The sequence below is a fragment of the Miniopterus schreibersii genome (assembly GCF_964146895.1).
Source record: "Miniopterus schreibersii genome assembly, chromosome: 6".
NCBI classification, from domain to species: Eukaryota; Metazoa; Chordata; class Mammalia; order Chiroptera; family Miniopteridae; genus Miniopterus; species Miniopterus schreibersii.
The window spans coordinates 30,816,178-30,840,431 of record NC_138107.1 but is presented as its reverse complement, the minus strand read 5'-3'; the positions used below and the strand labels follow the sequence as shown (position 1 = coordinate 30,840,431).

Below are 24,254 nucleotides of genomic sequence, written 5' to 3'. Positions count from 1 at the left end.
TGGCTGCTTGCCACGGACCTCAGAAAAATCACTTTTAAGCGCTGAGCCTCAGCTTCCCCATCTAAAAAAATGGAGGTGATTCTACTTCCCAGGCCTCCTCCAAAGGATCGAGAGGGTCAGACTGGAGTCATTCCCGCGGCAGCGCACTGTGAGGGGCTGTGACTCCAGGTCACCGCGGAAACGCGAGTGAGACGCGTGCAGGTGGAGTTTCGGGAATTCACCCCCACGCTCCCCGCGCTCCGGCAGCGCCGCGGGGACGGATTCTTTCTTAGGGGCTGTCTCACGTGCCAAACACCTATGCGCCCCCCCCCCCGCCCCCTCGGTCTCCCAGGGCCCCTATTGATGTCTGCCTTTCCGTGAAAGCGCTTTTTGTCGCCGGCTTTCCCCACACCCCACACCCCAGCCCCGCAGCCGGGAGCCAGCAAGGAAGCCTCTGCCCCCTCCCGCCTCCCCTCCTCGCACTCCCCACGCGAGGTCTCCCGAGTTTTCTGCACGTGAGTGGGTTTTCCTGGCTAATCTCCGAAGACCTGGCCGCATTTCGGAAAGCGAGGAGCGCGCAGAGGTGAGCGAAGGCGCATCTCCTGGCTCCCCGAGGTCGCGCCCCTCGGGGACCCTCCCCGCGCCTCCCCCGGCGGTGGAGCAGCCGCCCGCGGAGCCGGCTGGCGGGGCGTCGGCGCCAGACCCGGCGGAGGGCGGCCCCCGCCCCGCGCCCCGCTCGCAGCCCCTCTCCGCCAGTAGCAGCGCTGCTGTCTTCCCACAGGAGCCCTGGGAGGACGCGGGAGTCCGCAGCGCCCCCGCCCCCTCGCTTTTTCTTTCTTTCCTCGGTTTGGGATCTTGCTGCCGGAGCGCGGAGAGGTTCTGGGGAGAGGAGCGCGAGGGCCGGGGCGCGGGCCTCCGCTGCAGCGCGCGCGGCGCTGGGCTCCTGCGTCTCCGCGTCCGCTCGCGGTCCGCGCCGCCCCGGCTGGGATGTGACGCGGGGGGGCCCTGAGCGCCTGCCCCCAGCCCTCGGAGGTGCCCCGGGGAGCTCGCTGGGGAGCCCGCAGCCCCGGGACGGGCGCGGGAGGCGGCCCGGGGGCCGGCCGCCGGCTCCCGCTCTTGGGAAGGAGCGCGGCGAGGATCACCGTCTTCCCGGCGCTCGGCGCAACTCCGGGCTGGCGGCGCGCGGCCGGACCCGGTCCGCTCCCCGCCGACTCGCCGGGAGGACGGGCGGCACCCGCTCGCCCGCCTGCACGCCCCGTAGCCCTACCTCCTCGGCACCGGCGCCGACCTCCCACGCCCGGGCGCTGAAGCCGCGGCTCCCGGACCCCGCAGCGCCCCGCGACCCCATGGAGAGCGCGCGGACCGCGGCTGCCTGAGCGCGGGCGCTGCCGCCGTCCAAACTGCGCGCGGGGGTCCCCCGGCCGGCCCCTCTGAGGGGCGTCCGAGAGGCCAGGGGAGAGCGCACCATGAAGTCCATCCTGTTCAGCCGCTTCTTCATCCTTCTGCCCTGGATCCTAATCGTCATCATCATGCTCGACGTGGATACCCGCAGGCCCGCGCCCCCGCTCACCCCGCGCCCCTACTTCTCTCCCTACGCTTCGGGCCGCGGAGGCGCTCGACCGCCGCTCCGCAGAGGCGGCCCCGGGCGCGGCTCCGAGAAGCGCAACGAGTCGCGGCCGCAGCTCCCGCCGCAGCCCGGGCCGCCCCTGCCCACCATCTATGCCATCACGCCCACCTACAGCCGCCCGGTGCAGAAGGCAGAGCTGACCCGCCTGGCCAACACCTTCCGCCAGGTGGCGCAGCTGCACTGGATCCTGGTGGAGGACGCGGCGGCGCGCAGCGAGCTGGTGAGCCGCTTCCTGGCGCGGGCCGGCCTGCCCTGCACGCACCTGCACGTGCCCACGCCGCGGCGCTACAAGCGGCCCGGGCTGCCGCGCGCCACCGAGCAGCGCAACGCCGGCCTCGCCTGGCTGCGCCAGCGCCACCAGCACCGCCACGCGCAGCCCGGCGTGCTCTTCTTCGCCGACGACGACAACACCTACAGTCTGGAGCTGTTCCAGGAGGTAGTGGGGGGCCCGCCCCAGCTGGGGGTCCAGGGAGGGAGTCGGGGGGGCCTCGGGGGGCTGCGGGGCTGCGGCTGCACTTTGGAGTTCTCACTTCTCGGTGCGCTCTTTTGGGACTCCAGGTGGGTGCTCCTCGGGGGCAGCCAATAGCTTCCGCCAGCCCTGGCGTGTTTCGGGGGTTTGGGGGTGAGGACCACTGTGTCTCAAGGGTGGGAGTCAGGACAGGGGCTTTGCTGTCTCCCTCGCCCCGAGATTGGGCCGCGAGAAATCAGCGCAGGTGTGGGGCGCGGGAATGATTGTCGGGTCAGGCCCAGGCCCTGGGTGGCCTGAGCGTGGAGCCCAGGTGCAGAGGGCGCACGAGGAGGCAGGCTGCGCGTGGGAGGCGGCTTGGTGTGCTCCCGAGGCCTTTCGGCGCACACAGGTGTGATTCATGTCCTAGGACCACGTGGAGAGGAAGGTGGAGAGAGTCACCTAAAAATCAACCCAGAGGCATTTTTCTGGCAGTCCGTTGATTATTAGTGCAAACAGTGCCTCTTAAGGGCGCCCACCTGGAGCCCCAAAGCTGCTCTGTACACCCCACGAAGGCCCTCTCCAGTTCTGCAGACTACTTCTTTTTCAAGGAAACCCTTTGGCATAGGACTTGAGACTGTTCTGCCTTTTCGCAGCCAGAGCTTTCGCTGCACTGTCCGGCTCCCTTTCTCGACCTGTCTCCAAGGCCTCTCTTCCCTGAGTTAGCCAGGCCACTCTCGCCCAGGGCCATGGCATCCGGCTCGCTAGCGGCGAGGTCCCGAGTGATTCCCCCCCCCAGCTGTTGAGATGGCCCCCTGTCCCCCTGGAAGGCCACACCTGCGCACAACCAGCCTGCACCGGTTAGATCAGGTGTTGTTTCTTGAGGCTGGTATTTTGCAGCCTGTGTGTGTGTGTGTGTGTGTGTGTGTGTGTGTGTGTGTGTGTGTGCTGCAAATAAGACTGAGTTACATGGTTTTGTCAGTTTTCTTCTTCATACACAAATAGAGCTGAAAAAAATTCTAGGATACTTTGACCTCCCGTGGGACCCCCCCCAGACTTCCTTGACATTCTTGCCTCTAAGACTCCATCGCACCCCTTCTCCCCCAGGTAAACTGGACAGTCTGTGTGTATCATATGCCTCCCACACTTTCATCCTCACATCTGTTTGGGGGTCTTAACCTCAGGACAAAGCTACTCTGTACACTTTCCATTTAATTGTTCTGCTTGTGTGGCTTTAAAAGCCCCATTTCTGAAGGGCGGTTGCCACCTTCATTTCTATTTATCTTTTCCTTCTTTATGAATAAAAGGACCAGGAATTGCTCTCTGTCTTTTCTTCTCCCAGGATGTAGGGCTTTCTGTCTGTGTTTCTTCAGAAGAAATAAATGTATGGTGTAGACTGTATTGTAACCAAGATTAGAGAGATCATCTGATTTTTTTTAAGTTGGGCTTTTATTTTGATTCTGCTTGTGTGCTCTGTCTCCCCAAAGATGTGGTTTGTGTTCTGAAGCGCAGACCTTTATGTGTCAGGACACCGTCCTCTTAAACCCACTGTTCTATAACTCGGAAGTTGCCTTACCTGTGAAAATGTGGTCTTGTGTATGTAAAGTAGTGCACGTCATTATTAATTAATCTCTTAGGGGGCTGGGCCGTGAAGGGGGAATGCTTTTCAATTTATTCCCAGCTGCTAGCCTGTTGTGTGAGGTGTTCGGTGAGGGCAAGAGCTGGCACCACAGGCAGTGAGGCGATTCAGAACAGTCTTTCTTTGATGCTTCCCAAACTGAAAGGATGGCTTGTTGGTGGTGGGTATTAAGCAGCAAGAGAAGAACCCAGTAGGTGTGTTATTTTCCCCAGTGGTCCATAGGAGGAAAAGGAAGAGAGAAGATGTAAGAAAGGAGAGGGTAAGGAGAAAAAAGTAGTATTGGCCAGAGGAAACAATAAAGGAAAAAAGCAAAACTTTCAAGACACAAACTGTGTATACAGTTGGAAATGCTGAAATAATGAGAATAAAATTAAGAGCATGTGCAGCTCTGTTTTATGGAGAAGTTCCAAGTATACAAAATACACAACAGAAGCAATTTTTTAAAAACACAATATGGATGATACACTTAGAATTTAAATTCTATAGCTCCTAGAGGTCCCTCCGAGACTAGAGTCTTTGCCCACCACCATCCCTTCTCCCTCCCACACGGTGTTTGGACAGGGTAGGCATCTGTTCACCATGCATACATGTCAATACATTCCGTTTTATTCCTCGAATGGCAAGCAGTATTGAACTCACTAAAAAAAAGTCAGATTAGTGGAATTTATGCAGCCTTAGTTTTGTGCATTAATGGGATGGCTTACCTTAAACCACTTCTAGGATTGATTCCATGTGGATGACAGTGTAGACGTGGCTCTCTTGGAGGAAAGGTAGGACCAGATAAAACATCTAAACACCGAAGCTCCTTGGGGGAAGGGAAGGTGCTGGTCAGGGGTTCTCAGGTCCGAGGTCTATATCTCAGTCCTGTGTATGTGTGCACACACAAATTAGTTTTTAAGTAATTCCCAGTACTTAAGGAAAGAACGTCCCAAGTCAGGCTTCATCTTTTATTCATAGTGCTTTTAATTCCCATGGTTGATGTAAACGCAGATAAGATAGAAGGAAGAAAATGAACCAGGTACAAATTAGCTCACTAAGCATTGGCTGCAAATGAAGGAAAGTAAAAGATGAAAGGTCTCCAAATTAAATTAAAGGCGCAACAGGCAATCCATGTTCAATTATTTCTCCGTGGTAACTGGCATGGTGTTTGCTTCTCTCATACAGCTAACTCATTTTCAGCCTACAGCTGAGCTACGCTGACTGGAAAGAAATATTTCCATTGAATGAATCCTATGTTAACAGCCAAATCCATTTGCAAATGAAGCTCAGTGTGAATTGCAGCCACAGAAACTGGACTGGCCATTGGAGAAAACAGTGGTCGGGTGTTTTGTTGTTGTTTTTTCAGGTTTCCTGAATCTCAACAACTACTGCTCTTCCTGTGGTATTGATGGGGGTTTGAATCCTGGATCACAGGTAACCCGCCTGCCTGTGCACCGTATCGATCTAGCTCTCCAGAAAGCTCATTTGCAAAGGATTTAAATTGCTTTAATAAAAGCAACAACTACAGACAAATGGGACTCTATATCCAGTCATATTTTCAATAATGCTATTCATCAGATTTCTGTTCTTTACTGGAAAACCTTCCAAGCTTCCCTGAGTTTAAAGCTGATGCTTTTCAGGTGAAGTTGCTTTCACCTTTGCAAATCCATTATATTGAAAGGTTAAAAAATAGCACTTTCCAAGCAAGAACAAAAACTTTAAAAATTTTAACTTTAGATTTAATGAGGTAAGACTGGAAGACAGGCCAAGTCTGAGACATTTCAGGAGCTCATGAAAGGACTCAGTTAATGAGACTGCATCTAGAAGATGTTCTGACAGGCAGTGAACTAAACAGGCCCTTTGTTTGGATTTTTTGTTGGGTGCTGTTAAGCTATTTGTGTGCTAGGCAGGTGGAGGAGTTGAGGCTTAATTCCATCTTGCTCCTTTTCTGAAACATTTATAAGCTCCCCCCTTTACATGCAGCTTATTGGAGCTATAATCCAAAGAATATTTAAATTCACAGTTTTAGCCCCCTTACCCCCAATAGTAAATTCTGTATGTTTCCTGAGACAAAAGACCTACCTTTCTTTTTACCCTCGATTCAGTTACTTAGTGTAGGGTAATTATCTTTTCAAAGTGAAGAAACCCAGAAAGTTCCATTAGGTGTAGAATAAAAAGATTGTTTTATCTGAAATGTGTTCCTTGTGTTTTATTTCTTTCTGCCTAAAAGCATATTGATAGTCATGCCATAGGTCTGATAAAATGTGAGAATTTTGTAAAAATATGTTCATAAGACTACAGCCAATTTTCTTAGGCTATCGATGTTAAACCTATAGATTTTCTTTAGTCTCCCTGTGGATAGAACTTGAGTTCTGGCTAGTTTTTGACAGAGTTCTTTGGAGACCAGCAGTTTTCATTTGGATTTTGATAATTTAATGGACCAGAAATAATAATTCAGGTTTAAAAGACATTCTCTCCTGCCTCTTCCAATTGTCTTTTTCTGTCATTTGCCCACCTGCTTTTCACTGACTGTTCTTTCTCATGAATAGACATGAAGACGTGTCTGGATTATTGTTTGATGCAGTGAGTGTGTGTCTTTTAAACATTTAGGCTGTTGTCTGCTGCTTCTTGGAAACTATGTGGGTGACTCCATTTTCTTCTGTCTGTTCCACCTGCCTCTAAATTACAAGCTGGTAATTCTTCTCTTGTGTGAACAGTAATGGAATAGTAATTGCTTTTAAGGCATGCTACAAAAGCAAAATAGAAGGACCAAAGTGAACGGTCCTATTTATTAACAATCCCAGGGGGTGTTCAAGTAGTGCTATTTTTGGGTACGGAATTCAGTAATGTTCAGATATGTCTATTCAAACCTTTTGGATTCTGATGGAAGATTTGTTCAGTCTGAGTAAGTCAACACATTATCGTATATTTGATTTGCAGCGCTGTAGAAGCATGAAATTTAAGTTTTGCATGGTTCTCAAATTCTCTCCCCCAAACACAAATCAAATTGTTAGACCAACCACAGGTAGGTAAGTAAGTAGGTAGATTTAGAATAGATTTCCAATTCACAGAAACACACTAATAAAATATAATCCTTTGTTCATACCTGGTAATTTTTGTACACAACCTTAAGTAAATGTTAAAAATACCCTTTGTCGTGGATACAAGCAAAATACAGTTGACATCAGTCGAGCACTTACCGTTAGGATTTTACATGCATTAACGCATTTGATCCTAACAGCCCCTGAGGTAGGTGCTAGTGCTGTTCCCACGTTTTCCACCATCCTAATGCTCATATTTAGTCATGAACACAGTTCTTTGATGAGTACAGGGATTTTAAAAAGTGCAGCCTGAATCTAATACAGTAACCCTTTTTATACTTGAGCCAAAGGACCGGGAAGTAACTTGAAAAAGTCATGCTGCTAGGACTTTGTTCAGAGAGAGGACTTTGAACCCCAGCGCCCTGGTTCTGAGCCTGCCCCTGGACTGTCCTGCAGCTCATCGCACCCGGCCCTACAGTCAGATGGAGCTGTGTCACGTCACATGCTAAGTGAAGCTTTTGATCAGCAGGAGTCTTTTGATGCTGTTGCTATGCTCTGTTGTAGTTGCACTCAGCTCTGTCCTCTGGGCGGCATCAACTTCTGATTTTTCTCTTACGACTTTTTTTCACCGATATCATTTGGTCTTAAGAAAATGTTATCTCCTCCCTCGCTATCTCACTGATAGATCATTTGATTTTTGGATTGTTTTTATAAGTCAGGCGAAAACTGCCAAGTCAGTACATAAACTGTAGTCTTATATTTTTGAATTAGGTATTCCTATGAACAAGTAAAAACTGTTAATTTCTGCAGGAGATAAAACATTGAGATTATTTTTTCCCCTCAGCTGATACATGTATATCAGCAGCTGTATCTCCTGGGCATGTAGCTTGTCAGGGCAGACAATTGAATGGAAGAACACTGAGTTGTTTCCCGTTACCACGGGGACAGAGGAGAGGAGCTGGGCACCTGAACCAGTCTGAGCTGAAGCTGATGTTGGGCCAACACCTGCAGGTTGCTCCGCCAACAGAGGCTGAGGCAGCTCCTCCGTGGAGCACGGAGATGTGCCTGTAGGAACCGTTAGGCCTCACGCCGGTGAGCTGGTTATGCTGGCTACTAACTTGTTGGTAGGTTTGTTAATTTTCTGATTTCTTCTGGGATTAGGAATTTCCCTGGATGAAAAACAATAGATAAAGATCATTGGTTGAGTCCTTTTGCATGATAGTAAGTTTGGAGATGGCTGTGCTGAGGGGGTGATCATGTGCCCTACCGCAGTCAGATTATTTGATCTTTTCCCCAAATGACCAAAGCTGAGTAGTTCTCCCCCTTCCTCCATCAGCCTCCTCCACCAGTGGAAAAAGAACTTTAAGCATTACATATGGTACGTGCAGAATCTAAGACTCTTGTTCCTTCAACCAGGTATTATGAATTGTATCTTCATTCTCTAATGAAAGCTGAGTATGCTAAATGTTGAACATTCCCATTAACTGGGATTTCAGTTATCTAAGATAATTGTATATTAGCAGTAATAGTGTATCACTCAGCTCGGCAAGATTCCTTACACCTGCCTGGGCTTAAACAGTATCACATTCAGAAGATACTTGAATGTAATGAATATAACCAGTATGCCTTCTCCTCCGCTTAACATAGGCTAGTTGAGCACTGTGAGCCGGGCACTGTGCCTAATTACTGCAGCAGGTAATACAGCTGCGAACAGAGCACCCAGCCCTCCCAGATTGAGAACCTGGTCTTAATTTGGGCGCTAAGATCAGAGCACATTGAGAGACAGGCAGGTGCCTGGGAGTGTAAAGCAGGGGCACCTAATGAGGTTGTAGGCTGGTTTTGTGAGGCGGGGCATTGGGGGATAAGTATTTGGGCCCACGTGGACCAGAGGAGGCTTATTCCATGTTTAAGAGGAGGTGAGAAAGGGCACAGTTGGACCTGCAGGTAAAAAGGTCCAAGACCTCTCTAGCTCTTGCCAGGGAGGGAGTCTCTCTGAGCTCTGAGCCCTCGTGTCCTCAGGGAGGTTGGAGAGTCACTGGGCCTCATGGGATAGGCCCAGGGCAGGCAAAGATGAGACTACAAACTAGTCCAGGGGTGGGAAGGGACCCGTGCAGCCCTGCACAGCAGCGGATCCATTGCGGAAGTCTGTCTTCCCAGTGAAGATGTTGACTGTGACCAGGTGGGCATCTTGGCAGTGCTGCTGGGCGTCACACCCACCTGGACCCCCTGATTCTCCTCCCCGGAGAGCAGCAAGCCCTGGGCCCCCCCAGGCCCTGGCTGCCTTGTGATAATCAGTGTGGGCCAGGCCACAGGCAACCCTGCCGCCCATACAAGGCACCTGCTCCCAGAAATCTGGGTCCAGCAGCATCCAGAGCTCCAGGTGGAGGGAGCCAACTTTATGAACCTGAGGAAAGAGGGTGTGTGAATGTCCGGAGGACTGGAAGGTGTCCTTGTTATCTTTGGGGGAGGAGGTGGAGTCTCCCCAAACGTGTTCTGTAGAGAAGTCCACCGTTTCTCGGTCTTCGGCAGTGCTATTTAGTCATGCCCCGCAGGTCCTTCTCCCTGGATACTGGCATGTCCGTGTCCCATGTCCATCTGAATTTGAAAAGTGTGTACATGGTGGTGTGAGGAGCATGCTTTCATTGTTTTCCATCCAGTTTTCCAAGCACCCATTAGGCATATTTTTGACCTTTAACTTTAAAATAGAACTTGCTAAATTAATAGACTATAGATATGTATTTGTACACCTGGCAGTCTTAAGGAAGCGGTCGCATAGACTGTTATGGATTCGCTGTAGCATCTAACATCACATAGAATGTGTTCCAGTTCGCTGTTTCTCCCACTAGGGTATAAACTCCATAAGGGTAGTGGGCTTTTGTTTGTTCACTGCTGTGTCTAGTGCCCAGAGCAGTGCTTACCATGTGGTCAATGCTTATTAAATATCTGTGGAATGAATGAGTGAATTACAGGACGCGTAGAAGCTGAGGGATTGTACTGCAGAAGGAAGCTGTTCCTAGAAAGGAGCTCGGCACAGATTGTCAGATCATGGTGTTGAAGCCTTTATTGTGTGTGTAGGATTATATTGAGCCCTTTAAGTAGTAACTTAAAAATAAATGGGGCCCCTGCTCTGTCTCTAAGAGCTTTCCTGCTAAAAGGAGAGAGAGAGAGAAGGAGGGATGGCTGGGGAGGAGAGAGAGTAGGTCCATGAATATCTATGGCATCCTTGTCAGTGCCCATTAAGGTGTGTCACGGTAGCTGTGAGCCAGTCGAGTGTTAGGCCTTGACACACATGTGAAAGGCTGGAGGCTGGTGGGCAGCACAGACGGGAGCTCGGGAGGTAAACAGCCCCATGTTCAAATGCAGCTTCACCACTTAGTGGCTGCATGCCCTGGGCAAGGGCTGCCTGCCTCATGTCATTGCTGTAAGCACTGAGTGACAGGCAAGTCGTAACTGTTAACTCTTTTCCCTTGTCTTCTCTGTGGATGACTTCCCCGACTGGGGGACACACCAGACAGCTGCACTGCCTCAGTTGGGTAGATGCTCTAAATACTGTTCCTGAGATCCAGACTGTGTTTCCCGGGCCTGGTGGGAGGAGAAGGTAGAGGGGCTTGACTTTCCCAAATTAGTCTGTGCCCGAATGGAACTGCATAGATTGGGTGTCTTAATGACACCATTGGGTTACTACAGTGATTAGAGGGACAAGAGCTTGTCTGCAAAGAGGCCTGGGAGGAAGTGAGACTGAGAGGATTGAAAGCATCTGAAAGATGTTGTAGGCTGAGAGGAGGTAGAGGGGTGTTCCCCTGTGGGCTGAGGGGGGTGAGGCCGATCAGTGATGTGTAAAAGCCAGCAAGTTGGCTTACATGTAGCTCAGGGAGAGCAGGATACTGAACTCCCTGCAGGTCCCGGGTATGACTTTTAGTTATTGTTGTAGTCCCAGGACCTAGCGCTGACGTAGGGACATATTACACGATAGATTATTTCTGGCCTGAATTAATGTATCAAAGAGATAGTTATGCAGTAAAGGAGAGGGCAACATAGTAGGAATGAAATGAATTTATTTTCAAAGCACATAATTAGAAGCAATAGTTTAGTGTTTATTTGCTGAGCCTGGGAAGGTTAGGAGTATTCCTCTACACAGCACCTCTTGGAGGAGGCAGGGAAGATTCAATCTGAAGGCCTTACCTTGTGCCCAGCCCCCTCCAGCCTTGACTGGGATACTGAGCTGGTCTTCGGCTGACGGGCAATTACTGGGAAGTCTACCCTCAGCTTGTTTCTCATTTTTCAAACATTGCTTAAATTTTCAAACAATAGTATTTTAAAGTTTCTTTCCTGCCAGAATGGGAAGGTGTAGTTGGGATGTGTACGTATGCATGTTTGCCCATGGGATCCCCTGGTTGTCTCCTTGCCTGTGAATGTTCTTTCTTCACACATACAACCTGTGCCCTCCGGGTCAGTCTCTGGCAAGGATGGTGGTCACGTAATTCCTAAAAAAATTTTAATAAAATTATACACCTCTAGCATACTTTCAAATTGATGTCTAAATTTGCAAAGCCATTTAAAATAGTTGCAAAGGAATGTGACTCCTGGTGTATCATAAATATTGACATTTGTGAATGAAACTTAAATATAGCCAGTGAATATTATAAATACCGTAATAGTTTTGTACCTGCTATTATTCATTTAATAAACATACTTTTCAATAATTTGGGAATTTTATGTTCTTGTTTTCTATCTCTAACTCCCTTGGAATTTTATCCTAGTGTAATATTTCAGAGTTCAAGGTCATTTGCGGATCCTTCTATTATGTATATCTTCAGTAACAAAGTGTGGATGTAGGCAGAATTTACATTTTTCAAAAATTCCTGTGGTACTAGACTTCTGTCTTAAAAACTCTTTAGGACTGAGTTAACATTACAATTAGTAGCGGTTAACAAGTAATCAAAACAACATAAATGTTACCAAGTTGGTTACTTGTTAAGCATAAAAGCTACATTCATTGGAAAATGATTTCTTAATGACATGGATGGACATTTTGTTGTTAGTATATACTCCGTATTCATTGATGAATATTACTTATTACTAGAAATAAATAAGATTTAGCATAAATTCTTTTCCCATTAAATCAACCTCGTTTACATAAAGAAGTAAATAAGACGGAAAGCATTTTCTTATATGGGTGTTCAATTTTTTCAACTCGGGCTCTAAGCCAAAAATCATATGTTCATCTCTGAGCAGAAACTGTTTTAATGATCTATTGATAACATTAGTTTCCCTTCCTTCAGTTTTGTTGAAAGCAGATAATTAGAAACCTCCTGTCCTCCAAAAGGATCTATTACCCATTTAATAGAGGCATGAACTTTCTTAATAAGGACAGTGATATTTCTAATTACCTTTGGTGCCCTAGAGGTCTGGCCATGGTGGACAGTACTTTCTGCATGGTTCAGGGTGGGTGAGAAGCTGCCCTTCTGTGAAGGAAGGCAGACCCGCCCGCTTTCGTGGGGCCGGTTTAGGAAAGCGTGTGTGGGATGCCGAGGGTCTGGGAATTTACACGGAGTCTTTGTGCACACTCGGTGACGGAGCACCCTCAGTCTGAGACCAGTTTTGGTCGAAGGAGCACTAAGTTAGCAACTGGAAAGCGTGGGCTCCAGGCTTTGCTGAGCCTAAAGCCCTCATGCATCAGGACCTCAGGGGACCGACGTTTTTGGATTGTTTCCTGTGCTCGGCCCCATGCTAGGTATTTAGAGGTGCACACTGCTGTTTAACTCTCCTGTCTCTGAGTGGAAACTACAGTGTCGATTTTACAAATGAGGAAAAGCCCTGCACTCAGCTTCCTCGCAGGGCCTGACACAAATGCGCGCGGTGGTTGTGGGATGCGCAGGAGAGGTGGGGAAGCGGGGCAGCTCCCACGCCCGCCTGGTGGTCTGCTTCTCTGTAGGTCAGTGGCCACGGGAGCTGTGGAGAGGCTCAGGCAGGCAGGCTGTCCCCAGCCACCCAGCTAACCTTCTCAGGGGCCCCAAGGTGCTGCTCTGTCAGCCGGTGGGAATGAGAATTTAAATATGGTCCATGTGTGGACGAGTTGTTTATCATCCAAATAAACTCAGCCTTGCACGATTAAAATGCCAGTGTTGGTTTTAAAGGTCAAATGACAGTTTGGGGATATTTTTGTAACTTTGAAAGGTTCCTCAGCTACATCTGGCGAAAGTGCGTGAGACATTCTGGGGGAGTCTCCATTGGGAGCTCAGCCTTGTCCACAGAGAAGCTCTGTTACACGGACTTCAGAGCTGGGCTTTGGAGCTCACGCCCTAACCATTCATTGTTTTCAGTTTCCTTTCATGATTATATTTAACTATTTGCCTGTTACCTTTGATTCCTGACCTGCATACTGAAAAGACAGGTTTTGTGATTTTTTTACCTTTTTTTGTAAGGATTAAAAACTTCAAGAAGTTGGGTTGACATCTGGCCGGTGTGGCTCAGCCGTTGAGCATCGACCTATGATCCAGGAGATCTCAGTTCAGTTGCCAGTCAGGGCACATGCCTGGGTTTCGGGCTTGATCCCCAGCAGGGGGCGTGCAGGAGGCAGCCGATCAATGACTCTCTCATCATTGATGTTTCTCTGTCCCTCTCCCTTCCTCTCTCTGAAATCTAAAGATTTATTAAAAAATAATAAAATTAAATTTAAAAAAAGCAGTTGGGTTGACACTGCTGTGGTTTCTATGGGCAGTGATTTGGGTTTTTACAGACACCCAGCATTTCCTCTGAAAATCAGTTGATTGTCCTGTAGGTTAAAACATAGGTGTTCATTTTTTTCTTCTTTAATTTATCTTTATTGTTGAAAGTATTACAGGTGTCCCCCATTTTCTCCCCATTGACCTCTGCGCCCCCCCCCTCCCTCCCCAGGCCTTCACCCCATTTGGTTGGCTCTTGAAACTTCAGTGACATTTAAAAGTAAATGCCCATTCTCTGTTTCTTGTTATGTCTCTTTTACCTACATGTGAAAGGCAGAGAAACAAAAATTGAGTATTCCTGTTATTTTTTAATTTACCATTTTAACCACTTTTAGGTGTGCAGTTCAGGGCGTTGAGCAGGTTCACTTTGTTTGTTGTGTGATCATTGCCTCTCTCCCTCTCCAGAATTTTCCCATTATCCTAAGTGGAGGCTCTGTATCCATTAAACAGTGACTCCCTATTTGCCCTACTCTCCTGTGCCTGGTCCTTATAATCTACTTTTTCTGCCTCTATGAATTGAACTAGTCTAGGCACCTCATACAGGTAGAATCATACAATATTTGTTCGTTTGTGTCTGGCTTATTTCACTTAGTGTAATGTCTTTAAGGTTCACCCACTTTATCGTATGTGTCAAAATTTCATTCCTTGTTAAGGCTGAATACTATCCCATTGTATATACAGACCATATTTTGTTTATCCATTCAACCACCAATGGATACTTGGGTTATGTCCTCCTTCTGGCTGTTGTGAATGCTGCTGTGACCATTGGTCACAGCAAATGCATGTTCAAGTTTCTGCTTTCAGGGTTTTTTATGTGTATATATACAGAAGTGGAATTGCTGGATCATCTGGTAATTCTGTTTCATGTATTTTGAGAAACTGCCACTCTGTTTTCCACAGTGGTTGCACCATTTCACATTCTCACGAACAGACCACAAGGGTTTCAATTGCTCCACATACTTATTTTCTGTTTTTGATAATTGCTGTCAACTGAGGTGCATGCCCTTGGCCTGAATCGAACCCGGGACCCTTCAGTCTGTGGGCCAACACTCTAACTACTGAGCAAAACTGGCTAGGGCTTGGCATAACTTTTTACAAAGAATGCTATTTAATTTTTCAGTAAAACAATTATGTAGTTTTCCTATCTTTTCCACTAAAGATGAGGTAATTGTATCATTCTCCCATGGCATAATTAAGATTTTATTTGACACATCTGTATTAGAGATTCCTTATCTGTGGAGAGCAATGAGTTTTATTAAATATGTCATCTCCCACATCCGATTTGTTCTAATCAAGTTTCGTTTCCCTTTATTTTCTTACTCCACTACTTCTAGGCTGCAAAGCCAATTTATTCTCCTGTATATAAATTGATTATTTCATGAAAAGGTAGTCACTGTAACTATTAAATGCAAAATGTACCATAACATGGACTGCAATTGCCAATTTAGGCACACCTGAATTAGGAAGCTATGATGTAACAGGGATTAATTAAACAGCTTCGTTAACCATCTTTTCATGTGCTTATTGGCCATTTGTGTTTTGGGGGGGTTTTTTGGAGAAATGTCTATTCATGTCCTTTGCCAGTGTTTTAAGGTTTTGATTGTGTGTTTTTTTAATTTCCTTTTTCAATTACAGTTTACATTCAATATTATTTTGTATTAGTTTCAAGTGTACAGCATAGTGGTTACACAATCATATACTTTACAGTGCGTTCCTCCCAATATTTCCAGTACCCCCCTGGCACCATACATAGTTATTACAATATTATTGACTATATTGATTGTACTTTACATCCCTATGACTATTTTGTAACTACCAATTTGTGCTGCTTAATCCCCTCACCTTTTAAACCCAGTTCCCCCAACCCCCTTCCCTCTGGCAACCATTAGTCTATATCTATGAGCTTGTTGTGTTTGTTCATTTATTTTGTTCTTTAGATTCTACATATAAGTGAAATTATATGGTATTTGTCTTTTTCTAACTGACTTATTTCACTTAGCATAATACTCTGTAGGCCTATCCATGCTGTTGCAAATGGTAAGATGTCATTCTTTTTTTATGGCTGCATAATATTTCAATATATACACACGCATACATACATACATACCACAGTTGTTTTATCTACTTATCTATTGATGGGCACTTGGGTTGCTTCCATTTGGGCTATTTTAAATAACGCTGCAGTGAACATAGGGTTGCATATATTGAATTCGTGTTTTTGTTTCCTTCAGGTATATACCCAGAAATGGAATTGCTAGGTCATATAGTAGTTCCATTTTTAACTTTTTGAGGAACCTCTATACTGTTTTCCATAGTGGTTGCACCAATCTGCAGTCCCACCAACAGTGCATGAGGATTCCCTGTTTTCCACCAATACTTGTTTGTTGACTTATTGATAATGGCCATTCTCACAGTTGTGAGGTGATATCTCATTGTGATTTTAATTTGCATCTCTCTGATGATTAGTGACATTGAACATCTTTTCATATGTCTATTGGCCACCTGTATGTCCTCTTTGGAGAAGTGACTATTCACGTCCTCTACCCGTTTTCTAAGTGGATTGTTTGTTTTTTTGGTGTTGAGTTGTATGAGTTCTTTGTAAATTTTGGGTATTAACCTCTTACTGTATGTATCATTCTTTGCCCACTTATAAACTGGATTGTTTTGTTGTTTTTGTTGAGTTGTATGAGTTCTTTATATATTCTAGATACTATTTCTGTATCAGATATGAGATTTGCAAATATGTTCTCCCATTCTTAGGGTTGTCTTTTTATTCTGTTGATAGTGTCCTTCGATGCCCTAAACTTTTAAATATTGATGAAGTTCCGTTTATCTGTTTTTTCTTTCGTTAGTTTTGCTTTTGGTGTTATAGCCAAGAAACTGTTGCCAAATTCAATGTCATGAAGTTTTCCCCTATGTTTTCTTCTAATAGCATAATTTTAGCTTTTATGTTTAGTTTATTAATATTGATCCATTTTAAGTTAATTTTATACATAGTATTTTATAGTACTTTTTGAATAGGGATATCTAGTTTTTCCCAGCACCATTTGTTGAAAAGACTGTCCTGTTCCCATTGAATAGTGTTGGCACCCTTGTTGAAAATCATTTGACCATCTATGTGAGTGTTTGTTTCTGGGCTTTCTAGTCTATTTCATTGGTCTGTATGTCTGTCTTTATGCCAATACCACACTGTTTTGATTACTGTTGCTTTGCAGTAAGTTTTAAAATCAGAAAGTGTGGGTCCTTTAACTTTGTTCTTTTTAAAGATTGGATTATTTCAGGTTCCTTGAGATTCCATATGAATTTTAGGATGGATTTTTCTATTTCTGCAAAAAATATCATTGGGATTTTTATAGGGATTGCATTAAACTTGCAGATTGCTTTGGGGAGTATTGGCATCTTGACAGTATTAAATCTTTTAACCCATGAACGTGGGATGTCATTCCATTTGTTTATGTCGTCTTTAATTTATTTCAGCAATGTTTTATAGTTTTCAGTGTACAAATACTTTGTTTCCTTTGTTAAATTTATTTGTAATTATTTTATTCTTTTTTGATGCTACTTGTTAGGTTTTAATAAGTTAGTTTTGATAGCTGTCCCATATTTGAAAAATATGTTTATATGCTCCTAACAGAACTAAAAAATCCAGGACTGAGGGAAACTTGAGATACACAGAGCAACATAAATAGATCTTAAAAATATGGTCCTGCATAGAAAATGGGAGAAAATCTATTCCACAAGGCCATTTATGTACATTTAAAATACTGCGTGCAAAGTATTATGCATTTTACAAGGACACACACAAAATAATGCAGGGTTTTCTGAGTTGTGTTCCATAACTGGTGTCTAGTGAGACATTTCAAGGCATGGTGTTAAAGCACTTGATTCTTGCCCATGTTCATATTCAGGACAGACCTCAAGATGCATCGGAGATTGAGCTCCTAAATCCTGAAACACAGTAGGAAGGGCACCCCTTATTCCAGGCCAGGATTTGTAGAATTTACTTGGTGCAGTTTTTCCTAGAAAAATTGGTGTCTTTTGTTTCTTAAATATCGAAGAAAAGGTTTTTCCTGATGACAGGTCCCAATGTCTGAGCCAAAGTTGGAGAATCTCTGCCCCTGAGCAGCTGGTGATGATGGTGATGCTGGTCACAGTGACAACAGCAGACACATGCAGCTCTTATTTATGTGCCAGAATCCATAGTCCTTTACACATTTTTAACTCATTTAATCTTGAAAATCATCCTATGAGGTGGTACTGTAATATTATTATATCCATTTACGTATGTGAGAAGAGGCATGGAGTGCCTTACTAACTTGGCCTGAGACCATAGAGCTAATTAATGGTGAATTTGAGGTTTGAATGCTGGCAGTTAAGTTTACAGAGCCAACTTTTCCCTTTGCTTTTCTCTGTTGCCTGTCTCTAATTCATTTAAGTTTTGTTTTGCACTTTTTTTCCTTCCTTCTTTGTTTTTCATTTCATTTTCTCTCTCTTTGGTTTACTGAAATGAAAACTTAGACCTTTCCTTGTTCCGCCTTTCTTCTTTTCTAGTATATTGTTATACTCTTCACTCTACACACGGTTTCAGCTGCATCCCACAATTTTTGATGCTGGTTTTTCATATTGTTCACTTCAAAATATTTCCTAATTTTTATTGATTTACTTTTGCATATCTTTTCATTTAATTTGATTAAATAATTCTATGTATGTTGCTTAATTTATGAATACTTAGGGATTTTGAAAAATTATCGTTGGTTCTGATTTCTAGTTTAATTCTTTGTGGTCTGAAAATATAATCTAATTTCACTCAATTGAAACTTATTGAGATTTGCTTTATATTCCAGCATATGGTTGTTTTTGGTGAATGTTCCAGATGTACCTAAAAATAATGTTTATTCTGAAGTTGTTGGGCACACAGTTCTATACATTTCAATTAGTTGAGTGCCGCTTAAATTCTCTATATTCTTACTGATATTTAGTATGCATGCTCTATAAAATACAAGGAGAATTGTGTTAAAATTTTTTACTGTGACAGTTCTTTCTGCTTTTAGATTTATCAATTTTTTCACTTCACGCATTTCGAAACTGTTATTTGGTGTGTCCACCTTTAAATTTGTTATTTTTCTTGATGAATTGACCCTTTTATCCTTATGAAATGTCCTTCATTATCTCCTGTAATCTCCTTGTTTTGAAAGCTACTTTGTCTGATATTAACATAGCCACAACAGCTTCCATATACTTAATGTTCACACGGTGTATATTTTCCCACTTTTTACCTTTATCCCAACTCTGTCCTTATATTTAAAGTGTGTCTGTTGTAAAGAGTGGATAGCTGGTTCATGTCTCTTTATCTCTTTTGCTTTTCTGATACTCTCCTCCCAAATTAAGGACTTAATAATCTATAAGAAGAAAATTTTTAAGCCTAACTTAAATAAACCCTGCCGTGAACCTTGTACTGAATAAATAGCCTCTGCATTTTGTTGTGAATTAGGCTTTCTTTCAAGATCCAAAGTAAAGGTCGGTCATGATAACTGTGTAAAGTAACCTTTTACTGAAGCTATAGAGAGTCTACTTACTATGCTAGGAAAAGTTCTGTCAAATCTTCCATTTTAATATTTTCTGGAAATGTATTAATTACTTGTATAATTTTAGAGAGTTCCCTCACTGTTCCTCTTTTATTCATTTGTTACACATTCAGAGTGTATTTTCCACCAGTAGAACCTGAAAATGTTTTTCTTTCTGTCAGATTTCAGGTACAGAGGTAGAGCTGATTACATTCCCAGTTCTAACCTGCCAGCGACATCATCCTATGCAAATTTCCTTCTTCTATTTCCTTTTATTTTTATCTTCATCTATTCAAACATACATGCTGTGTATTATTGCATTTGTATATGTCCTTATGAAGTACTTACTGTTTTGTGTGCGGAATTTTAAATGTATATAAATGGCATTATGGAATAGATTTATTTCTTTTTTCATGCTGTACTGTGTTATAAAGAGGCATTTTTATTGCTGTGTGCATCTTTAATCCACTGCCTGTAACCTTGAAATGTTTTCCTTCAAATTGGAATGCTCACAAATCCTCTGTTTATTTGGGAAATTATAATTTGCTGTGAGATACTTTGCTGTATTGATCACCATAGCATTCTAGTGCTTTATTAATTGGTGAAAAAAATTAAAATTCCAGTCCTGCTGCTCAAAAAAACTATTTAGTCAAGGACTCCACCACAATGGAAAGTTTCCACTTTCTCATGAATTCTGTCCAAGTAAATGTGGATCTTGCCCAGAGATGACCAGTACCTCCAGCTCCCAGGACACACACCCTGGGACGATGTCTCTGACACGCCTGACCCTTCTCTATTCAGTCTCACATCTTTGTTAGATGCTTAGGATTATCTTCATAAAATCATACTACACTTTCCCCTGGATCAGCAGTTAAGGCTTTTATAGCACTGAACCAAACTAATAGCCCGGAAAAACTGTGTCCCCGGGAGCTATTGTCGGGGAGCTTCACTTTGGGCACAAATGTGAGGAATCCTATATATTTTTGAGACTTCTGGTTCAGGAAAATGGCAGCTGTAACAAACAGGAAGCTTTTGGCTACATGTTACAAAACCCCAAGTTAAATTATATATAGATTTATTTTTTAAGCCAGATAGATAGACAGGCAGACAGATAGTTGATAGATAATTATCTCATGTTATTAGCAGAATAATTAATATTGGCACACTGTAGCAGACAAGCGCAGGCATCTGAGAAGTTTGATACAGTAAAAGCTTGTTGATTGGTCCTGCAGATTTCACTGGGGTTTGGTGACGTCCTGTGTGGAGCTGGTGACTCAGACATCACAGTGCTTCATCTCGTCACTACACTGTAATCCGTGGCTTGTAAGGTCATTCTGGTAAGGGAGGAGGGCTGGTGGATTTCACAGGTGGATTTTAAGGACAAGACTTGGAACTGACATGCTTTCTGCCTGTGTGCCACAGCCCACATCAGTCAGATGACCCCGTCCTAGCTGCAAGGGATGCTGAGACATGGAGTCTTCCTGTGGGCCTAGGAAAAGGAAAGAGTATGGTCATCAAGGAGCCGCATTCTCGCCTCAGGGAGTCTAGACGTAGAATAGGTCTCAGGGGTGGCTGACTGAGCATCTCAATAGTGTCATCAGGGGCCCGGAATCTTTCTCTCTCTTTCCAGGCTGTCATCTTCCGAGTGTCAGCTTTGTCTTCCGCTGTTCTCCTGGTTACGAAATGGCTGCTGCAGTTTCAACCGTCACATCCAGACATGGCTATATGCTAAGGTGGAAAGGGACTTCAGGGGTTCCTGAGTGAGGGAACCTTTCCTAGAAGCAGCCCAGCACGCTTCCTCTGGTGACCATAATGGCCAACATTGGAGCTAATCACTGACAAGTCAGGATTTAGCCCTAGTGTGAGAAGAGGGTCACCCTCTCCTCAGTCATGTTGAGGGGTGAGATGGGGAGGGCTGGTCACCGTCTGACCCAAACTGAGGCTCAGCCAGTATGCGTAGGTGGTGTGTAGGCAACCAGCAATGTTTGCCATCGCCAGTCTCATTCACATCATTTCCAGTCCTTAGCAAAGTGTGCGATTTTCTTCCCATGGCTCCTGCACTGTGCTCAGTAAGTTTATGCCTGGTACTGCATTGTTTGTTCTTGCTTTGATGATGCTATTTTCCATGACATTTGCTGGTGTATAGGAAAGCTATTAATTATCAGTCACCTCTGTTCAATTTTCTTTTATCTATGTGTCTCGGTAAATGCCTTAAATCCTTTTTGGAGTAATATATGTGAATTAAATACAGGCAAAGAAACCCAGAGGTATAAGGATCTTAAATGGGACAGTGACAGGGTTGAAGAGTAAGAAAGTAAAGAATATTTTATTACGTTACATTTCTATGAAAAGAGAGGTTGCATCTCATTGCCTGGGGAAGAAGTGGGATTGTGTATCTTTCTCAAAACGTGTTTTAAGAGAATGCTGTGTGTTTGCAGTGAGAGGGGGTGGGTGTGATCTCTTCACTGTCCCCGAATCTTATACCTAATGCTGAAACTGGATTATTAAACATCTTTTAAGAATATTTGAGTGTTTTAAAGACCGCTTTCCCCCACTGTTCTTTCTGAGAAGAATGGGAGATGGGTAGGGTGGCCCCCCTTCCCCCAGAGGGATATGTCCCAAGACCCCCAGTGGATGCCTGAAACCACAGATAGCAGCAAACTTTCACCTTTTCACCAAAGGAAGCACTTTACGACTTCTCTTTGGCGTATCCGAATTGCCAGCATTGCTACTTGTGTGCTCTGGGGCCATCACTAAAGTAAACTAAGTTTACTTGTGATACCCAGACAGTCGATCTGATAACCGAGACAGCTACTAAGAGCCTAACAGGTGGGGGCATGTGCAGAGTGGACACGCTGGGCAAGGGGATGACTCACAGCCCAGGCAGGGCCCAGGGCAACTGCGTGAGACTTCGTCACATTTAATATTTTCAGATCGTGGTTGACTACGGGTAATTGAAGCCATGGAAAATGAAGCCATGGATAAGGGGGAACTGTTGTAATTGGTTTTCATAGGGGGAAATTAAGAAACAGAAATGAAGGAATTTGAATTTCCTCACATACTCATAGCACTGAGCAAATTGGATCAGAGGTCTCTGGGGTCAGAACTCATTCAGGAAAACAGGTTGAACACAGCCAAGGTCACCATTCCTGTACTGAACTCTGCCACCTCTTACGTAGTGACAGAAAGGGTTGAACAAGCTAATTTATGCCCCTGCTACCCCCCCTCTACTCACACGTGCACGCACACTGCACCAGAAGACATATTCTGAAGCCATATATATATATTTTTTTTTAATCGTTCAAGTCAGTGGTATTAATTTATAACTTTTTTTGAAGTGTGGATTAGCTTCTTTGTATCTGAGTTTGTCTATTAAATGAAAAGGCTAGTGGACCAATGAGGGCGCCATAAACCCATACTGAGCGGACTGCACGGTTGGAGAGCCGCCTCCTTTTATGTGCTGGATACACTGCCACACAGATGAGTAACACGCTCTCTGCCATTAAAGAACTCAGGACTCTTGAAACGTTTGGGGGGAATGTTAGTAAAAGGAACACATTTTGTTAGCATGCTAGTTTGCAAATGTTTTATGCAAACCTAACTATACTAACATGGTAGTTGGGATTCGTTAAGGTCATATTTTCAATACACATCAAATTTTACTACAGTAAATACACCTACAAAAGGGATAGGACAATAGATGAAGGTTATTTGAATTTTTAGAAGGAACGTATTTTAACATTGATGGCGGGAAAGAGGATGGGCTCGTGTGGGGTGGGGGACCTCCAAGGTAGTAACCCCTTTCTCTTGTCCTTTCCAATAGTGTCACAATAGCATCGTGCTCTTAGGGTGGAATTCTTTTCTGTAACAGTGCCTACTTTTCTAGAAATCTTGAGGGAAATAGAAACTTAAATAGTTCCTAGAGTTGACTGTGATGAGTCCACCTACACAGAAATTGCATTTAGCTGCTTAGTCTTATCAACAGTCCAGTTGCCTCATAAATATATTCAGGCCAAAGGTCTTTAGCAAGGACACCACATAGATGATGTCTTCCTCCTCCTGCATCTAGAGAGGTGGCACATTTATTGTTAGGTCACCTTGTGGCTGGCGATGCCAAGCTTGGCTACTTGGTTGAGGTAGTGACCGCCAGATCTCTGCTGTAAAAACCCATTTTTCTTTTGTAATTAGTAAGTAACCCATAGATGCATACCCGAGACAGTGTGAGTATCTTGTTTCCCAGCCCCTTTTACCTAGGCGTCCTGGCATCGAACGATGCTTCTTGCTTGAATTAGTGGTTACATTGGGAGTATCAAATGGTGATTTTCTTATTGTATCATTCCTTCTACACTTGTCAGCTGGCATGCTTCCTAAAGAACAGTTTCTCTCACCTTCCCCAACCTATAGCCATGGACTGGGGCTCCCTTTATCCCCCCGCCAATGTGTTTTAATCTAGCAGTGTCATTCTTAATGATGCTCAAGTGGTTCCCAGATTGGGCAGCAGCCCTTCAGACCAGCTTCTGTCTTTATTGCACATGTCCTTGTTTATCTTTGAGCACTTATCTGCTTTTTGGGGAACAAAACATTCCAGACTCATCATTTACCTGCGCCAGACCTGGGATCAGTCACTGCTGATGCCGTTTAGTGGAGAATGGTATTTACAAGCCAAGATCTGGCTGTTAAGTGTATTTATGGCTCCTGGGTGTTAATATTTCTAGGCTCTTTAATCATGAGTTCATATTGAACCCTCCTCATTATTTTGTTTTTTATTTTAAATCAGTTTATTGAGGTACAGTGTACCTATTATAAAATGTGCTCATTTTAAGTGTAGAGTTTCCTGAATTTTAGCAAACACATACGCCCTTGTAACGATCACCTTATGCCAGTTTTCACCACTTACAGCCTCTAATCTGCTCTCTATCACTGTAGATAAATTTGCCTATTCTAGAATTTCATATAAGTGAAGTAATACAATATGTAGCCTTTTGTCTGGTTTCTTTCTCATTCAGCTTTATGTTTTTAAGACTCATTGTAATGAATATCAGTGGCTCATTACTTTTTATTGCAGAGTAGTAATCTGCTGAATGGATATATCACAACTTGTTTATCTGTTTACAAGTTGATATACATTTGGGCTGTTTCCAGCTTATGGCTATTATGAATAAAACTGTGAACATTTAGGAACAAGTTTTTGTGTGGACGTATGTTTTCATTTCTCTTGGGTAAATACTTAGAAATGGAACTGCTGCATTATATGA

General features: G+C 44.3%; 1 protein-coding gene across 2 annotated transcripts in view; it reads left to right on the top strand.

Moving 5' to 3' along the window:
• The first annotated feature begins 905 nt into the window (after positions 1-905).
• The window catches only part of B3GAT2 (beta-1,3-glucuronyltransferase 2), a 59,150-nt gene continuing 35,801 nt past the window's right edge, over positions 906-24,254 (top strand). The window contains exon 1 of one of the 2 annotated variants that reach the window (XM_081139464.1): positions 906-2,042. In XM_081139464.1, coding sequence (XP_080995590.1) covers positions 1,446-2,042 — 597 coding nt within the window. In that variant the 5' untranslated portion in view covers positions 906-1,445. The remainder of the gene's footprint in view (positions 2,043-24,254) is intronic. The other variant, XR_013998966.1, reaches the window with a different exon arrangement.